Below are 21,402 nucleotides of genomic sequence, written 5' to 3'. Positions count from 1 at the left end.
AAGCAAGCCAATGAAAATTCCTGAAAAAAAGTCAATCAACATAACTTACGATTCATCGAAATCAACTCATTTGACAAAGGACACATAAGTAGGGCCACCACTGACAATAACAAGTATTACGTGACACTTAATTAACAATGGTGAGAAAAAAAACACATTAGTCAGATAGAATAATGAATTAGATGTGACTGGTAAAAATGATACATAACTTGCAAACTATCTAAACATACCTAGTTAAAGTACTCATTAATATCACACTGACAAACCAAACTTAATGAAGTCTACAAGCTATACAGTATTCATGAATATGGAAAACTAAAAGTACCTAAAAACACAATGTAATAACCAATATCTGATTTACAATTCATGTAAAGTAACTTAGACAACAAAGGATGTGTAAATATCTAACTTACCAAATTATGAGCATTGATAACATGAAATACTTAAATTTCCTATGTGTAGAGAACAAAGTTACATATAGGGCATCTAAGACATGCCTACCATGGGTATATCCACCATGTAAGCAGTGTACAAGTTGAAAACTTACAACAGAACCACTGGGAAATTGGAAGCAATATGAAGAAAGGAGGAGAGGAACACACCCCTACCAAAGTGAACTACAATGTAACATGGCAATTGTAGCAGGAAAAATAAAACTAATGAAATCACCCATATTTCAAACCTACAGCAAAACCAGAATCTGGACTGTTGGCTGTTCAGCACATCTTAAACTCTTTTGCAACAAGCTTGGTATAAAGTACACAAGTTCATATACACATATGCACACAATAAATTCTTGTACTATGAAACATTTAATGCAGTTTATCTTCAAACTTTAATAGATTTTAGTAACCATTGCAAGTCTTTTTTAAATAAAAATAAAAGTTTTTAATGAAATATTTTACTAGAGGTTTGTTTTTGAATATATCAAGTCTGTTTCATTACTGCTACACTAATCTTAGCACAAAGTAATTTTTGTGTTATGATTAAAAAATATTCATCCCAAAAATCTCAAATATCATTTGTTTAATCTCTAAAACCTCTCAAATACATTTCAAACATTTGTTTTTAGTACAATTTATGTTATCTGTTATTTTCTCTATCCTAACTCTAAACATAATCCATCAATTCGAACCGACCTCATAACCACCATAAAAATTAAGAAATAAATATAGATTAAGTTATGTTTATTATAAAATTACTACAAATAATAACATGAAAATACAAATGTTTAGTCTAAATAGTTAAAATCTCATAACATTACACATTTATATACAATTATTAGTTTCAATATATTGATCTTCCAGTTATGCCTGGCTAAGATTACAGAATTGGAAATGACAGTACACATGCACTCGTATCACTGTATCCTAAATTATAAAACCAGCCTTTACAAAGTAACCTCTCTTAGCTGTGTTTTAATAGACTAGTGTTTTCTAAACTACAGTCACATTTAAGGTAAAATATGTTGATTGTGTATACACATTATTACTATTTACAAATAAGTTCTTAAATTTACTTTTTGTAAAACACAGAACAGTAAAACAAGAAGTAAAGCAAGAAATTATCTCTCATAGTTACAAACTTTGTACTCTCTCTCTCACACACACACACACACACACACACTTAAAATAACAAAAAAACAAATTACTATATCAATACTAGAGTTCCAAGCTTAGTAACTAAGCTGTATTTGAGTCTAAAATATAAAAAAATTTTATCTTACTACAGACGCACCTAACCAACTTTAAATATTGTATCAAAAGAATGAGACAGATGCTCTAATATGACAAAATGACTAAAGGCCACTAGGTGTCATTCTGATATTATAATTCACTTGTCAAAAGTCATATATAAAAGTAGGTTTACTTAGAGAAGCATTTCCAAAAAAATTGTGTTTAATTCAAGAATGTAGCAAAATATTAGTAAATATAAAAGATGGAGGTTCTTATTTTATATTCTAGCTCATCAATATCAGTAATTTGAGTTCCTATTTCATACAAAACTATAGTATATACTTTGTATTGTATTTGAACATTAAAAACATCTAAGGTGAACTAATGCTGTATTCAAAATACTACAAGATCAAATAATATCAATATTTAGGGGTGTCTTTTTTAATATTTACTTTGAAGTTAAAAAGTAACTAATGTATATTACTAAAATTTGATACCAGATTTATAGACAAATTCATAAAATACTAGTTCAATAAAATTTTCAATACAAGTCAACAATGGCCTTTGACCTGAGTCAGTATGGTTAAGGCCTGTACCTCCTCTGCAGATAAATTGGAACCTGATTCCTTGGAAGTCATATCTACAGCAAATTCGACTGTAACAAGAATTTCCACAATTGATACATTAAACTGCAAATTCATGCTAAAATCTATTATAATTTATTAACAAGAAACAAATGCAAACAAACAAAAGTTGTTGAAACAACTGAATGCTAAACAGTAAAATAAAACTGTTGAAGAAAAAAATATCTGAAATGATATGAAAGCACAATCATAAACAAAAGCTATATTTAAAAAACATACCTAAGCTATGCTGTATCAATAAAAAAAGTGAAGATTACATAATAATAGCAGAAGGAGATAGATACACCAATATAAGTGTTTCAATACTATTGACGGAGAGTACACAGTCACATACTGCGTACAATGAAAATAGTGGTATAAAATTGGTTAGGTATACAGACCAGTTTGCTGAGTGTGAAAATTTTAAGTAACACTTAAAGGGCAAAAAGAAGTTTGAGATATCTTTGTATATAAAGTGGTAAAAATGTATCAGAATTATACTAGACTGATCCTATGTAATAGAAAACCTCATAATTGTGTGACATTCACCTTAGCACTACAGGAAATAGCTAATGGGCTCCATTATGATTTATTGCTTTTTACACAGCAATTACTCTTTCAGTGGATGCAACTAAAAAGGACAGCAATAAAACCATAAAACTGAAAGTAAAAATGTTAGCAGTTAAACTTTTATTAACTTTTTTTTGGTAAATACAAGGAAACAGTATCCTTATTTGTTGTATTAGATATTTTTTTATCTTTTCATTTGACTGCACATTAATGATTTTGCTGCAGTTACTATTAGGGTAGAGAAACAAAATAAAATATAAATTTCTATTAAAAAACTTTTGATATTCATTTTGTAGTTTCTGGAGGTTATACAAATAAAAGTGGAAAGCTGCAAGACAAAAAGAAATATTTTTATAATAATTGTGAAAATCAAATATCACTCAGACTGACTGATCAAATGCTTTAGAAATTCACAGACAAATCTGTTAACAATACTATTGAAATATTGGATTTTTTGTGAATGCTGCCAAATTAATGAAAATACACACAGTATGCTCAGTTATAGTACATGCAGCTTCAGAATAACAGCTTTGGTTCAACAGACTAATACTGTTATTAAAGTGTTAATGCAGTTGATTAAAGGCTGTTTTTCTCTCTTTCATAATATACCTATTCTATATTCCAGTCCAAACCAAGAAACTGTATCTATTTCAAATCATAACTTCCTTATTCTTACCTTAACGCTCCATCCTTTATTGAGGTAGTATATACTTGTGATACAACGACCATCCTGATTTGGGTTGTCTACATGTTTAACATAATGTGTACCTTTTCCTGGATAGCAGGCAACCATTGCCTGAAAGAATAAAAAAAAAAAAAAAATGGATTTATAAAATATACTGTTGTTTTTCATTATTGTTATTATAGAAATAACCTTTGAGTAAGTGGTTCGTGTTTATGAAACAACTATTTACTTATAAGTATTAGGTTAGCAACATCATGTTTACTTGTTTAACAAACATTATGCAAAACAACTAAAAATATTATAATGCTTTGACTCATCAACTACCAGAAAACATAAATCATAGAAAATGAAATATTTTTACTTCAGAGATATAAAAGGGAAAGTTAAATAAGAAAAAAACGGGTTTATATGCTCATAACCGTAACAATTTTCAGAGTTGCTAGTCTGCAAGCAAAATAAACATACATAAATCTGTACACAAACAACAGGCACACAAAAGGATTCTAGTTTAAATAACTGAATATACAAGTTTATCCCCCATAAGAACTTTATGTTTTGAAGACCACAAATTTGAAATGTTTTCTGTTTTATAAAAGCTAGTAGACTTTATGGTAAATTTAAAAAAAGAAAATTACAATTATGTAATACTTTAATCTCACATTCCACCTAAGAACTTATACAATCTCATATAAGTTCCAAGAAGTTTTAGTTTTCTTCAGGCAAACAGAAACCAGAGTCAAAACAAACTATTACAGGACCACTTATTTACAGTATTAACTGGATCCAAAAAAAAAAATCAATTACGTAAGTAACAAACTGTAAAAGACGAATATCTTCAAAGTTATAACTGAAAATGTATTTCCAACAGGTAATTCCATCTTCTCACAAGATTAGCTATTGCTCACTGCTGCCCTCTATACGCAAACGTTTTATTACACATGCCACAAGCCTCCTGCATCCCCCTATTTAAATCAAATAATTCTAATGTTTCTATCAAGCAAATCATCATGTGTCACTTCTCTATCAATAGGAGCATAGAACACTCACGATACATGTAACTACCTCTATGCACCTCTTCCGAACTATCACTTCAAAAGTTTGGTAGATGACAGAAGCACTGGAAGTGAATAGGGAGGAAGAGTGGATAGTAAGTGCGAGTGCAGGGAAATAGCTATCATAAATACATTTTCAATATAGGAAAATTATAACTTCCAATACAGTACTTCCCTCTTCTCACAAGATTGGCTAGAATTCACACTGATTAAGAGGGGGAACTGGTGCAATAGAAAAACAACAGCATCCAAATGGTACATCTATTGATCAGAGAGTCAGATACAAAGACCTAAAGGAAGGAATCACACTGCTTCTGATGCAGGATACTCTTCAACCATTTGTGTAATGTGCAAGAAATCAGGGCAGAAAATGAAAGGAGTACATCTGAGTGGGAAAGAATGCAGTAGGAAAGTGATCCTGACCTGACAAAAACGTAAAACTCAATCCTATATGTGCATAAACAAGAATGCATCCTAGGATGTAGAATGGCAAGGTTGCAGCAAACTGTATCTCTTAAATCAACTACATCCAAAACCTATTCACAGGGTACAGACATTTATGCACGAGTAGGATGAGGATCATATCATCTTCACCTCATAGTCTGGAATGAGTATACTGAAGAAGTAAATATATTGCAAGGAAAAAAACCTACTAGCAATTTTGTGTAACAGCTCAGTTCAACAATGCGTATTACAGGCCATGGGTAAATTGAATTTTACGATTTCACCATGACCATACAATGGAGATTTGAGATATATTAAGTATACCTGGACAAATAATGCTCTCCACAGAGCAAGATCCATAATAGGAAAAAAAAAGGGGGTGACATGCCATTGAAAAATATTAAAATGTATATTAAAAATAAGATCTAGTCACATTACCACCTAAGTTTGAAAAATGGCAACATGTGGATAATGAGAAATAACAAGTCACCCATGAAAACAGTGGAAGATGAAAACAAGGTGTAATCTACATGCTTGACTGAAGAATTTACTGCAATGGATGATGGAGGTGAGACACCAGGAAAAGCATTCAGGAAGGAAAAGGCAGGTCATAAATAAAGGAATGTTGCTAGCAGATAAAAAGGAAGGAAGAGGAACTATGGTAAAAAGCTGTTCAAGTAATGTAACAAAAAAGAGCACATACAGGACACAGAAGTCTATCTGGACATGACAGAGAATAAAGATAGGAGTAGGAGATTGAAGGAAGTAAAACAGACAAGAATGAAATATTTTTCCTCTTGAGACACTGAAAATTTGGGGAAGAAAGGTCTATCCATATAAAGGAAAACAATGGGAATGGTACAGGGTGCATGAAGCCCCTCAATAACAAATATATCAGACCAACAACACCCACAGGTCTGAAAGGAGTAAGAATAAATTGTAAGAGACAAGTGAAACAAACAGGAGAAAAAATATTAAAATGAAGTAAAGCAGTGAAAAACCACATTAATATCCCAATTCAAAAGGGCCACCAATGAGGTCTATGTATCTAGATGGAATGCAATAAAATGGAGAGAGTTTGGAAGGTAAACACTAAATGGTACCAAGAAAAGCAGAAGATGTAGAATAAGTGTACTTGATAACCAGCGATGGATGAGACAAAAGTCCTATGATCAAATAACCAAGTGAGGAAATCTTTAATAACAAGAATAGTGGTCCAAAAAAGAGAAAAGACCAATGGCAGAAGACATTCCATTTATAATGACAAATTGCCATTAAGGAAAGGGGAATGTAACATGCTAAAAGAAAGAAAAAAAAAGCAACCCACAAAGACAATCTGGATCTATTTCCCAAGGGACATGATAAATTTCAGGCATGAAGATGGAGGGTACAAAACATGGGATGAATTACCTACAACCAAGGTTGAATAGACGAAGTGAGAAAAAGTAAGGTTAATACAGAGTGGAGGCTAAAATAGATGAGGAAATCATTGTTGTGTCAGCCAGTAAAAAGCAATCAAAAGGACCTGACACAGAATGGCATAGGTGATCAAAATCACTCTGGAAAGCAGACAGATAAAAGGGATAAACACGAAAGATACCATTTGGTCCAATCCTGGTTGAGCACATTGACAACTGTGGCATGTGGATAAGGAATAAGAAACTCATAATGAGATAACTTGATTCAGAAGAAAGTGGCAAATGCTACCAACTGAGAATTACCTCACTTGGAGCATAGCCACTGGAAAACCTGATGCTCGAGAGACCACTCCATGGTTTAAATTGTGCGTGGTCTGGAAGCATGATCCACCCAAAGATTGAAAGTACCTAAGACATGATATGCAAGGAAGCATATCCAAAATATGTGCCCCCTCACCCTAAAAGCAGATCCAAAGTACAATCTCAAAAAGAACAAGAATGAGTACCTCCTTTGAAACTAGTATAAGCCACTACCACAGAATTGTCAGAACAGATCACAATAAGTCAGTTCCTTACAAGAGGAAAAAAGTGATCCAAATCACATTATACTGCCAGAAGCTCTAAAGCACTTAGATGTAAATCTTCTCAGCCATTGACCATTGTCTGGAAGCTTTCTGCTGATTGGCCCATATCCCCCACCACCATGAATGGACACAACTGTGAAGATACAAATCTGAACGAGATGGAAGATGTAGTAAACCCAACAACATATGGATCTTGTTCAGCCACCAAGAAAGATCATTGATGAGGAAGAGAAGAAAGATTATGGAAGAATCCAAGGGACTCTTCTCAAGATTTCACTGATCATGCAGAGTACACAAAAGAAACCACATATCTGGCCCACTCAAGGAAAGAAGTGCTTCCACAGAAACTTACAACCCCAAATGCATTAGAACCTTAGAACCTCATGTGCAGCAAGATCATGGAGAACAAAACCTCCAGTAAACAGAATCAAAGGTTGAGCCTGAATGAAATAGATGTAAAAAAAAAAAAACACAAAAAATGGTGGATAAGATATTGAGTAGAGAACAGGAAAGACTTCTCCAACTGGATAATCCAACCTATTCAAGCTGCTTTGGTATGTTTAGAACAACTACAGTTCAAAATAAGCTAAAAGAAATCACTCGTCCATGTAGCTGTGTAAGCACAACCCTCAAGCATGAACAAGTCAGTAAATGCCTTGACCATTTGATAAAGAATAGATGGAACCAAAGCAAGCTTAAATGGCAAGGTCCAAAAATAACATCTTGACTGGTGAGAAATAGGAATATGAATAGGGCATCTACCTTGATCATCCACTGTCCTGGAGAAAAAGACCACCTTAACATAAGAAAGGACTCCATAGTAAAATGGAAAAGATAGAAAAATCAGTCAAGACAGGATAGACAGATCACTGGATATCATCCACCAGTTTTCTTTGGTATTGCAAACAACCTTGAGAAAAACCTGGGGAACAATGGCTGACAGGCTCAACAGCTCTCTATGACAGAACAGACTGTACTGCCTCAGACATGTGTCAGCTAATAGTAGGATCCTAAGGTAATTGAAAAGATATGGGGACTAGAGAACAGAGGAAGTGAAAGGAATTGAAAAAAAAAAAGTCCTTCAAACAAACCTGGGTAACCCAAGGATCAACAGCAAGTTCCCACCATAGAGTAACAAAATAGTTAAAATTGTGATGACTAGAAACCCACTTGAGGTAAATATGTTCTCTGCTTTATTATTAAGTGATAATACCCATACCAGCTGTCAAAAGAGGCTATTTTATATCTCGGGATGAAACCCACAGGATAGTCACCGCTGTACATCCACTGAGAAATAGAATGAATGATAGAACACCTAGGGGTAGGAAGAGGTAAAAGAGAAGAGGGTATAAGACATTAAACTTGCAAATAAATATCCTCCTTCGAAGGTAATAGAACAAAAAAAATCAGATTGGTGGTCCTATAAATAGGTAACAGAGACATCGTGTACCTGATCTATCACAGTTAAAGTTGCTATTTAAAGACTCCAATCATTTCAAGAAGTTTGAGAGACAGATGATGATGTGTATGAAAAAAAATCAGTCCTTTCCAATCTGTTAATGAGGCAAGAATAGGTGACTTATGCTACAAGATTTAAGCCATGGAAAACAATTTCACACTTGGTGGCACAATTTTAACATTATTCACGTTGTTACAAATAACAATCACATCAGTTTTATTTTATCAGATGGCAAATAACACATATTATATTTGAGAATGCTGTCCCAGCAACCAGACACAACATGAAGTACCTTCTCCAGTAGAATTTGCCAGAACCAAAGTGGACAAATCTAGAGTGCTAAGTTGTGTAACAATTTCTTAAGTCTCTAGAGTCTGTAAATAGTTAATCAAATGTTTCTACAAGGAAAACTATTCTAATTGTAAATATGGTAAAGTTGATGTGAACTGCACAGCCCTTTGCAAGTGCAAATGCAAGAACTAACATGATATCACACATAATCAGAATATCGATTTAAACAATGAGGAAGTTTCACGTGAAGGACTCATATGAATAAATCTTTAAAATGTCTTCATTAAATTTAAATTATTTGCTTGTACATCTGCTAGAGATTCATGGACTATGAAAATATCCAATTGGACCTTCCTGTAACTTTCTGAACTTGAGATAGTTACATTTGAGAATACATGTTAGTCACCTTGGATTCTGGTGTTCGTTGTATATACAAAGAGAAATTTATGGTGTCTCCTAGCCTAAGAATAATTATTGGGACTTATAGGAGTTTCACACAAAATTACACTTTTATCCAAGTGGTAATAGTAATGCTGTTAAGCCATCTGACTATTAGTATGTCTATGAATCTCTAAACATGAGCCCAATACTCATTCATAAAAATACAAAACTTTGATTCTTCTCTGTCAATGGTGTCTTTTCCAGTTGTAGTAATTTCAATAAATATCACAAGTTGTGTGGTTAATCAAAAGGGTGAAGAAAATCTTGCCTCAGACAGACTCGTGAAGTCTGTTCTTTAACCCTTTTTGCAACAGGCTTGGTATAATATACGGGTTTGTCTACACATCTGCACATGAAAAGTATTTGCACTATAATTTGTTTTATTCAGCTTTGGTATTTTCAAAAAATTTGGTAGAATTTTAGTAAAGATTACAAGTATTTTGTATACAAAAAAAACAACGATTATTTAATGAAACATTTGTATTAAAGATTACATTATAACATGAAAATACAAATGTTTAGTCTAAGTAGCTTAAGTTTCATAATACTATATATTTATAAATACATTTTTTTAAAATAATATTGATCTTCCAATCATGCCTAACTAACATTGCATAACTTGCACTGACAAGGTGCACAAGCACCCATGTTATATACCTACTAACATAAAACTGACCTTTAATCTTCCCTTTTTTGGCTGTGGTTTAGTTTACTAGTATTTTATAATATGCAGCCACATTTCAATTATTATACATTATATATATACATATAGATTATTTTTGAAGATAAATATTAAACTTATTTTTCTTAGAATATAGAAAAATAAGCCAAAAAGTAAAGCAAACAATTATATCTTCTCACTATGACTTTTGTACTCAGTTGTTGCTGAATGTTGGTTGCTAAGTCTTTTAAAATTTCAAATATGGAGGATATCAAAACAAATATTTTTATGTTTAGTTTATATACAATTGAATAACAAAATTATAAATAAATATACTGATACTACAGAGTTCCACCATAATTTATTAAGCTAAGTAACTGAGATGTATTTAGATTTTACAAAATGTGAAATTTTGAGGAGAACTAAAAGACACAACCTACCTCCTTGAAATCTTAGATTGAAAGAACATGATAGCCTTTTCACAGATTAAAATGGCTGAGAAAACCAATCTGGAAACATTCTCAGCTGTTCATTGGTCATTCACTGAAGTGAGTGTATATAAGGGACTGTTTTAAAAAATGGAAAAGTTAAATGAGGGCACAGTTTTTAATTTAGTACACAAGCCATATCTCAGCAAAATAAAAAGATACGAGGTTCTCATTTCACATTCTAGTTTGTCAATATTAGCAATTTGAGTTTGTAATTTGTACAAAAGTAGAAAATTAGCATTTTGACACCACAAACATCTAAATTTAACATTCAACATATGTAACTCACTAAAATTTATATTTTTCTTTTAATATTCACTTTCAAATTAAAATATTAACTCATATATAATATTAAAGTTTGAACTATAATCTACAATTTGATTCCAAACTGACAAATTCATAAAATAGTAGTTCAATATAATTTTGAATGCAAGTCAATAAACACTATGACATGGCCTTTAAAAGCGGCCCATTGCAAAAGAGTTAATGATGGTCATCAAAAATCATTCTAGTTACTGTTTTGTAGTTCATATTAAGTGGACTGATAATATAGTGGAAATTCATATTAGCCTTATGCAAAGAGTAGTCATCATGCGACTTAAATGACTTGTTATATGATACAATGCTTACAATATTTCCATTAAGAATTTGTATACATCAAAATAAATGAATATTTAGTTTCATGTGTGTTTGGTTTCCAATATTTGACAACAATGACAACTTAAAAACTAAAGGAATTACCAAAGCAAGAAATGATAAAACTGAAAACAAAATGTGGGTCATATACATTAACATTTTCTCACTGAAATTTATTACCTACACACAAATGCTATATCAATTGTTGTTTGCCATCTAAGCATTGCTAAAACAGTTCTTAATAATCAGCATACCACACTTTATATTATATCAGTTTTGTGCCATTTCTGAACATGTACATATCATGTGACTATACTCACCAATAGTATTGAACTACAAATAACGGTGCAGCTAGCTCACTCTGCTATTTCTACTTAATCCTCACTTTTGAGAACTGACAGATATTAGAATAAAAACACAAGTATTAGTGGAAATGCATTTTCACTATAAGTAAATGTTAACTTCCAAAACAGACTTAACTCCTCTCTCACACACACATACACACAAAACTAGAATCCCACACTGTAAAGGTGGTAGCCCATTGTAAATACACAAAAAAACAAACCAATCAGAAAGAGATTGCCCAAAATAAATGGGTGTGCTCTTGGATAAAAATAAAATACCCCTGTTGGGTATTGTGCTACTTCTGAAACAGGCATATTCACTGCTCAAAAATGAGGAAAGGAACACAAAATTGCCAAGAAAAGGTAGTGATCACACCACATGATTGTAGAGTGTTAAGAAGCTGCAAGTTGTGACAACATAGAGAAAAAAAGTAAAAACAGGTGGTTAAGGCACACAAATCATGTTATCAGTACCTAACAAACTCAACTGCAAGTAAACACAGTGTTGTATAACAAGCAACCAGAATTATGAAGAGAAGGTGAAAAATTGACTATAATCAGACAAACATCCTTGGGAGCAAGAAGTATGAAAAACCAAACTCTTCATTAAAAGGTCTTGGCATTGCCTTGACTGAACCATAAGAACAGAAAAGACTAACCAGTATTATGAACAAAATCATAATTCACTTCAACATAAATGCAAGGCAGAGACATCTTTTATCCACAATCACGAGGAAGACAAACAGCATTCACCCAACAGCAGAGCATTGACATCCTATTGCCAGTATTATGAGGCAGATGAAATCTCTCAAACGCAACTGTAGAAGGAAGAAAGAATTCTCTGCAGCTAGAATTAACAAGAAAAGAGGCATCTACTACACATACCTATAGGAACAGAGTGTTATCATTCTGAACCTGGAATTATAAGGAGGATCCAAAGTAGGTTGGCCCCAACTATTATTTGATCACCAATTTTATTAAGTGCAATCCACTCATGCAGAAAACATCCAAGGAAAGCCTGAGTAGGAAACTAACTTCACCGTCTTCTTCCCAAATGAAAAAACGAGCATAATGTAATTGCAATTAGGATGGTACCTCCCTGGTCCACCACCCCAGAGACTGGGAAGTGAAAGCTGTGTTGATTCCCACACTCCACTAGAAGAAAAAGGGGAGTAAAAAGGTAGTGTGGAGTCCAGAAAAACATCGCACAGGAGACAGTGTGATGGTAATTGCATTTCCTCATTTTAAAAAGCAGGCCAAACCCTAATGAGGATTGGCAGGGATAGGCATAAATCCCCTTCTGCTTTAATGAGTGACAGTCCACCAAAAATATAGTTTTAATGATTTCTAATATATATATTTATTTATTCATTCACCACTGAGAAAGTGGTAGCATTTACCCCAGGCAAAGGAGAATTGGCATGTGTAGAATCACCACAAGAGGAAGATAATATCCAGAAGAAGACAGCCAGATCTAGAATAAACCAGACAAGGAAGCCTACCTGGATAAGAACAAAAGTACAGGTGGGAAATGGAAGTAAAGGAAATGGATGTGAAAATCAAAACACAATCACTGGCAACATAAGTTCTAGAAAGGAAGAACAGAGGATTGAATAGGAGGAATGGTAAGGACATAGCTAAAGTAAATGGTATAAAAATCTGAATGACAATAACCGCAAGCAAGGAAGGGAAGGAATTAAGTCATAAGAGAATGTAGATGCAACATTAAGACAAAAGCTGAAATGTATAATGGGAAAGGGCATAAAGGACAACACTGAGATTCCAGCAGGCAAAACAAAGGAAGAAAATGGCAGAGTAAGAAACAAAAGTAGATGCAGGGCCACCTGAAAGTTGGACATAAACAAAATAGACAAGCCTTGTACATCTACCAGAGGAAGAATATGAAAGGAAAAGGAAAGAAGGATGGAAAGGACAGAAGTCAAGGTGAAGAGACCAAAGTTTCAGGTAAACTAATATCAGTAGGAAACATACATTACACAATGTCTCACAGAAAAAAAAAAGGATGCAACATGTATAGTTCAATCCTCGGCTGAAACATGAGACACAACCGTGCATGAAGATAAAGAAGGAGACTGGCAATATCTGTTGAATGAGGAATTACTTTGTGATGAGAATCTTGGCAGAAGATAATCAAACCACCACCAGATGGAAAGAGCCAGAAAAATGGCAAGTGAAAACCACAATGTGAGGACAATGGGCTCAGATAAAAAATGCACAGACATTAGAAATCTGTACCTTCTCCTGGTTCAGTGATATAAGGGACTACAGTAGAAAGGTGGGAATGTACAACACCCCCATCCACCCTACAGAAGGAGGAGATAGAACAAGATGAGATGAACCACCAAAGGCTCCAGAAAGGTGATATGGAAAAGACTCCTTGATTGATAAAAGACTGGAAATCTCCAAGGAGTCAAGATATAAACCACAGCCCCCTAAAGAGGTGTAAGGTAAGGGAACAAATACAAATCCAGATGAAGCAAAATAATCAACACTCCTATTATTGGAGTGTTATAACATTGGTACATTTTCCCATAACATTCCTATACTCCTATAACATTGGTACATTTTCATGGCAGGAAACAATTTTCTAACAAAAATATCATTTTGTGATAAAAGTAAATGTGTCAAAGCATAAATAAAAAGGGTAAAAAACAACTAAACTTCAAAAGCTCTAGTGTTTTCCACATTGATCAAAGGGAAAATTAAAATGTTAGGGATGTAATTATCTCAAAATTATTTTAGACAAAACTGGCCAGTAGTGTTCTGTTTGCAAATTTTAATTTATTATTAAACATAAAATGAGCTATCTCTCAAAGGATATTACTGATAATAAATAATCACAGTTAAACACCTGCTTAGTACAAATAACCTATATGCTAAAGAACTTTGCTTAATACAAATTTATATCAGAAGCACAATGGGATAGATTCCCACTATCTAGTTTTCCTTGTTCTTTACTATGTTTTAGAATTAACACAAAATAATAGTTTAAGCCATTAACAATCACAATCAACAAGTCAATAAATGATTACTTTATCTGCAGCACCACTATGAATTAAATTCCACTTTAGTTCATGAAGTTTAGTAACTAAGCTTTATTTGTGTCTAAAAAGTAAGAAATTTCAAACAGGCTTAAGACTCAACTTATCAGCATGAAGATTTGTCTTGAAAGAGATGTCACTGATGTATTAGAAAATATCTGAGAAAATCACTAAAGAAACATTCTGAGCTTTCAATTGGTTAATCACATGTTATATATATAAGTAAGTGTATATATGGGACCATTTCCAAAAATGGAAAGGAGCAAGAAGGGCCACTGTGTTGGATTCCCTAAATATAATGATGGCTCAGTAAACAGAAAAGACAAGTTTTTTATTTTATATTCTAGATTGTCAATATTGGTAATTTGAGTTACTAATTTGTAAGAAATTATAGACTTGGTATTTTGACACCATAAACATCTAATCTGAACCAGTGCTTCAACATACCATGCAACACATAAAAACTAATATTTAGGTTTTTAACATTTATTTTTAAAATAAGAAACTGAATTATGTATAATACTAAAATTTGAATTATAATCTACAGTTTGATACTAAACTTACTGACATACATTTATAAAATAATAGTTCAATGAAATTTGAAATGCAATTACATAGCCTTTTCCCAGGATTAACTCACAGAATGAGTTTCCATTAAAAATAGTGAAGGCCAACATTTTGCAGAAGTTTAAAAGCAACTGATGATTTCCTGAAACATAAAGAGTGGATTTAAGCTTTTATCTTTGTAAGGATGTTTGTAAAAGAGTTTCTTTGTAAAAACATATGGCCCTTTGCTGTCAATATGTTATGTTCTGTGTTGGGGATATGCTTAGTTACCTTAATGATCAGTCCATTTCTTTATTCCAATCATCTTGTTTCAAATTTTCACATCACTGCTGATATGATAAAATGAAGCCAAAGTCTGAGCAGTTTAAAATGTTACTACTAATACCATTTTATTTCTGTAATTAACAATGGTTATAACAAAACCATACAAATATGAAAACAAAGTTTTGGGGAAAGGACATTAAAACATCCTATGTATCTGAATTTTTCTTCACTAAAAATTATTTTTGATTCATTACTCAAAGAAAATCTGATTAAATGTGTACTACTTTACTGACTTTATGATTAATGATTTTATTTCTTAAAATTTCATGAAAACAGCTGTAAACATTTAACACTTCTTCAAAGTCAACAGCAAAATTGCATTGCATCACAAAATAGTGTTGATACCACCAGATATTTTATCACTACTCTAGTTTCTCTGAATATAAAACATTTAAAGTATATACAAGTATAAAAATAAATAAATAAAATTCACCCTGTAAATTTAGCAGTTAAACTGTGCATATCAGGAAATTTTAACAAAAAGAGTAAAATTAAAATGTCAATAAAAGTAATTTATCATCACAGAATGTTAATAAACTTGATGTAAGAACTTTTCACAGTTCAGATTTTTTTTTTTATGAGATTTAATTCAATTTGAAAATAAAAATTAAAATATATTCCCAATCTGCACCTATGAATCACACAATGTGTGTTCCAACTTCTCATTTATATATTTTCTCTTTCCTTATAAAAGCTTAAAATTGTTGAACCAATTAGAAATATACAAGTACTGATAAGCTAGAATACAAAATTTCAACTCTTACCTTCTTTCTTTACCGAGTTATCAATACATTTGATTACCCTGCATGAACACTCCTTCCACATCTTCATCACTTAAGAAATCTACATGTCCTCTGATACTACTGTTGAACATGTTTATAACCAATAGAATAGACATTTCTACATTCATCAGATGAATACCATATTCTTTTTTATGTGGTCAAAGGTGATACATTACAGAAAGAATTTAATATGTTTAGATACAATACACTTTTCCATGCAGTAATTGAATTTTTTATTCATAGATTACTTAGAAAGCCAGGTAATTTATGATAGTTAGGAGACATCCCACAAGTGCCCTTTATGTATTTTTTGTTTTGTTCTAAAATGCATATTTGAAAACCTCATGAATTACTTTTGTGTAATAAACATAATGAGAAAGAGGAAAACAGGTTTTCTAAGCTACACGAGAGTGCAAATTCTTCAAACTGATACATTATTCATATATAAAACATTATCCTTATTATTATATAAAAAAATTAAAATATAAAAGTAGAAATGTATTAGATTAGATAAAAAACAAATGAAAAACTAAATACAAAAATATTATTTCCTGTAGAGGAACACATCCAGGCTACCATCTCCTGATGCAACTTATTAAACCCGAAAATACTGATGGCTGATTTATTGCTTTTTCATGTTACTTAGGCACATTTAATTCAATAGAAAACAGTTGTTAAAAGGTTAAGGTATCTAAAGCTGATAGAATAAATAATTGTAATTGTCTGTTAAAATATGCAGTTATTCCAGATAATTTCTCATACTTTGTAACTTTCACTCACCATACAATGATTATTCTACTACAGTTGTCAAGGGAGATATAAAAGACTGCTTAGTATAATATTATTAATTTATTTACTTTGTGTTTGTAATTCCTTGATGTCCATGCTATTGAAAGTTGTGTTTGCAATCTACCAGTGTTAATGCCATGGAGATTTCTAGAAGCTGCAACCAGACGAGTAGACACAGAGTAAAAGTAAAGTCAAATGAAAGGGAAGTTCAGTCAGAGAAAAGTTAGAAAAATGTAAATTTAACCATCATGGGAGTGAATGACCTAACAATTGATAAGTTAGACTAAAACTAACAGTTTGAAAGAGATGAGAATAATTTGTCTCATCAAAGGGTACTCTAAACTAAATGAACCTCCCCCTATGTGGGCTTTAAAAAAAGGCAGATAATTATTGGAAGTACAAAGAGCAGACAATTATTAGACATACAAAAAAGCAGAAGCAGATGATTATTGAAAGGTCAAGATACAACTATGTAACTCACATGATGTGGATACTATTGTGGTAAAAAAGGTTCAGCTTGTCAACTGAATTTTAAAGCAAATGAATTGGCCTAAGTGTACTTTTGACAAAAAAAAAAAAAAAGGAGAAATGTATAGTGTTTAGGATACAGTTGTGGTCCCCAGAGTGTAAAGAATGTGCAAGTACATTTAACTTGTTTTGAATATATATACATACTTTATTGTAAAAACAAATGTAGTGCATGCCATTTATTTTAGAATTAATTGCCAATACATCACAGACATCTACTGTAGAATCCTTAGCTCAACCCATCCATATATTTACTAATAAACAAAATTAAGTTTCTGACAGGAGAGAAAATAAGATATTTTACAAAAAAAAAGTTTAAAAGCTCCGACATTCATTTACGAGGTTATAGCATCTTGAACCTCATAAAAGAATGTCAAAGTTTTTACTTTTTTTTTTAAAGCAAATAAGCAGGTTGTCATTAAAGTATATTTGCTTAAGATTTGTTTGTGTACAGTAAACTTTTAATGTTTAATAAATCTTGTCATGTTACATAAAGATATACCTAGAATATTAAGGGTTAAATGTATAGTTTCATAGTTATTGGTGGTTAGAAATTTGGCCATACTAACACATCCAACAACCACAAGGTTAACATTAAAGACTACAAGATCTTTTAAGGCCATCAAAATAATACCCAAATTAATCTGTTGTCCTCTGTAGCACACACACTACATCTAAGGGAAAGTCTTTTTCAACCGTCCAACTAATTTGCATAAGAATCACATTGGAAAGAGCATATACAGTTACATATACCCATTATTCAGTTTTGTTTTTAACATGATGACAATATTTCAATTACTTGAATAGTTGAAACAACTAAAAATCCTAATTCAAATTAGTTTATGATTTTCATGGCAATAACTTTAAATACTCAGTTCTAACATACATATAACTAAAAATACAGCTAATTAAATACACTGTTAAGCTTCTTTACTTACTAATGTATTACTTCAACATTTAACTATGTTTAAATACAATTTCTAGCTTTAAAAATCACACTGTTGAAACTGTATGAATTTATTTCTTGTCCTCACTTGTAAGCATACATGTATTTATGTTCAATACATACACCTGCATCCTTGCTTAGACAGTAAAAATTCCAACACACATTCGCAATTGCTATTACAGAGTCATATCTTTGTACAAAACACATTTTTTGATTTTAGCTTTAGAAGTAAGAAAATCCTTTTTGTACTGCACAAATTTGCAAATCCCAAGGTTTAGACTAAGCACAAGACTTGAATATTGGGTTTGACAGTACAGTTGTTTTTTTCCAATATTTCAATTGAGATAAGAAGGCTTATATTAAATGAGTGTAATGTTTAAAATGGCTTCACAAATATGAGAAAGTACAATGAAAAAGATGTATTAATTTGAAGTCACTGAAAAATTTTATGAAGTTGATTAGCTTTTAATATAGTACTTAAAAAAGATGCAGGCATAGTCTAAAATAAGAAATTACTGAAGAGCAACAGTCCTTGTTTCTTTCGCTTAATAAAAGATAGGAAAATCAGTTTAGAGGTTATTTTACTTTTTTTTATATTAAAAGTGTGTTTAGTGCCTTATGGTTTTTGGTAGATCATTTAGTTTTATGTATCTAGTATTTGTTATGCAACTCATAAAATCAGCAATAGTATGTAGAGACCCCTCCACATATAATCTGCATCTTTAATAACATGTTAACAAACAAACAAACAACAAAAAAGTCAAAAATATATCTAACATTTTAGGTTATATTTACAGAAGTACTGAATACCAGTCTAAACAGATTATACATTTAACATATAGGTTACCAGTTCTACCACATTTGAAACAGTTTCATATTCTTGGGATGCTTACATTAAGAATGGCACTGAGTTGTTAGAAGGGATTGAAAGAAGGGCCAATAGAACAATACATGATATGGAAAGATTGTCATGCAAAAAACAATTTGGTTCTCTGAAAGTGATGATTAGTCAGTTTATTTGTTTTTTTTTATTTAATGGTGAAAATGGCTAGACAAAGGGGAACAAATTTTGTCAGAGTCCATACACTGTAGATCTTACATTATTTAAATTCAAGTTGACACAAATTACTCACATGTAATATGAATAAAGAATATATACTTACACTATTACAAAAACTCTTAATAATGAGAGACAAATCTTTAGAAAAAAAACTTTATATTTGCCAATGCTCTATAAATACACAAAATAATACTTTAAATTACTTCTAAACATTACAAGAATAAAATATTATTTACAGATTAAATTTTATAAAATGTGGGACACCAACTAACCTGAGTTCTTTTACAGAGTTTATACTTGCTAAAAAGGCCATTGTTTGGCATCCCATTGCAGCATGAAATCACACGATCTAATATCTCCATTAAATAGTTAATAGTTTCACAATATGGTTCACTTCCATCTACCCAAGTAACATGATCACCACGAATAGATTGTGATATCATTGGTGCTTTTGTACTGACTAACTGACCTTTTTGAAATAGTCCTGTAACATACATTCCTTTTACTTCTTTTAAAATAGCATCACCTTTTTCATTTCCAAGGAAATTGTCTATCACACAGATGCCATAAACATTCAGATCATGTACAATACTTCTTGACATTTGTTCAATCCACTGTTGACTGTGACCTGCAGCTGCAGATTCTCTATGAAATCTGCTATTTGACTGTGAAGATATTTGAGCTGATGAGCTGGAAGAACTCACGAGTGGCATTACTGGAACATCTGCAGGTCTGCTTTCTAACTGTTTCATTATTTCTTTATTGTAAGATTTCTCAGAATAATCAAAACCAGTTACTGCTTTAGATGTAGAAGGAAAATGCGACTGTAATGGTGTGGAGTATGATGTGGCCCTGATATTGCTATTATAAGACACAGGAAAACATGAGTTCCCATTTAAGAAATTTGGCGAAGTAACAGTAATAGCAGACCTACAAGCTTCATAACCAATACTAGTAGCACTTGGCAAGTTGGGCTGTACAGGTATTGTATTTTGTTTAATGCCTGTACTGTAGTCATTCAGTTTATCAGTTTGAGCTGTTATATTTGGAAAATGGCAAGATGCTAACAGAAGGTCATCTGCATGACCTCTTGACATTCCTCTTACATTAGAGCTGTTTGATAAACTCATTGGAACTAAATTAGCAGTTGACTCCGACATCTTTTCACCAATTCTAGGATCAGCATGTCCAAAATTAAGCCCAAAATCAAGATTCAAATTCAAAGGCTTTTGGTTTGGTTTATTAGTTGCAGTTGATAAGATACACGGGCGAGAAAAACAGTTGGCTTGAACCTGAGGATGGACAGTAGAACGCAACAAAGATGAAGTGGTACTATTAATATTATTACTAGTGATTGTATTAGGCTTATCACTATCAATTTCACACCAATTGCTAAATTGCTGTTGGTGAAGTGGAGAAATGGAATTTGAATGTAAACCTACAGTTTCTAAAAGCGATGTCAATCCAAAGCTATCTGGTGAATTTATTCCCGTTCCCAGGCCGAAGTCAGTGTCTTGAGAATGAACGTAATTCGGCTCGGGTATTTGCGTATTTATGACGTTAAATACTTCGAGCTCTGACCTTGGTTGGCCACCGCAAGCACCTATTTCATCGAAACTACCTTGAGATGACGGATCCGGTGTAATTCGGCAAACAGATCTATGTAACGACCAATGTTCTCTTTGATGATCTCTACAACAATAGTATGCTCCGTGACATCTACCGCACCTTCGCAGGTGTTCTGTCGACCCACACCACTCGCATCGATAAACTACGCTGGTTGAGTCACGTATCAAAGACGACATAGTTTAGAACACCACGACACCTAGTGGGTATATTTCAATATTCATCAAGTATCTGTTAATTAATTAAAGATGTGTTATCCTACCTTTCTTATTGATAAATACACTGCTTTAATTAAGGAGAATCATACAACATAGAAAGTGTTTACTGCAAATTAAATTCACCTTAC

At 32.2% G+C, this 21,402-nt stretch overlaps 1 protein-coding gene across 3 annotated transcripts in view; it reads right to left on the bottom strand.

The window, feature by feature from the left end:
• The window catches only part of Hph (HIF prolyl hydroxylase), a 48,357-nt gene extending 27,097 nt beyond the window's left edge, over window positions 1-21,260 (bottom strand). For 2 of the 3 annotated variants that reach the window (XR_013028784.1, XM_076503533.1), the window contains exons 1-2: window positions 19,703-21,249; window positions 3,546-3,665 (exon numbers count right to left, since the gene is read on the bottom strand). Coding sequence is in view for 2 of the 3 variants with exons in the window: in XM_076503533.1 (XP_076359648.1) it covers window positions 3,546-3,665; window positions 19,703-21,235 (1,653 nt within the window). In the remaining variant the exon portion in view is untranslated. Of the gene's footprint in view, window positions 1-3,545; window positions 3,666-19,702 lie in introns of all 3 variants that reach the window. The other variant, XM_076503534.1, reaches the window with a different exon arrangement.
• Window positions 21,261-21,402: the final 142 nt, after the last annotated feature.

The sequence above is a fragment of the Tachypleus tridentatus genome, chromosome 6 (assembly GCF_004210375.1).
Source record: "Tachypleus tridentatus isolate NWPU-2018 chromosome 6, ASM421037v1, whole genome shotgun sequence".
NCBI classification, from domain to species: Eukaryota; Metazoa; Arthropoda; class Merostomata; order Xiphosura; family Limulidae; genus Tachypleus; species Tachypleus tridentatus.
Note: the sequence above shows the minus strand (reverse complement) of the source record. Positions and strands in the feature narration are given on the sequence as shown.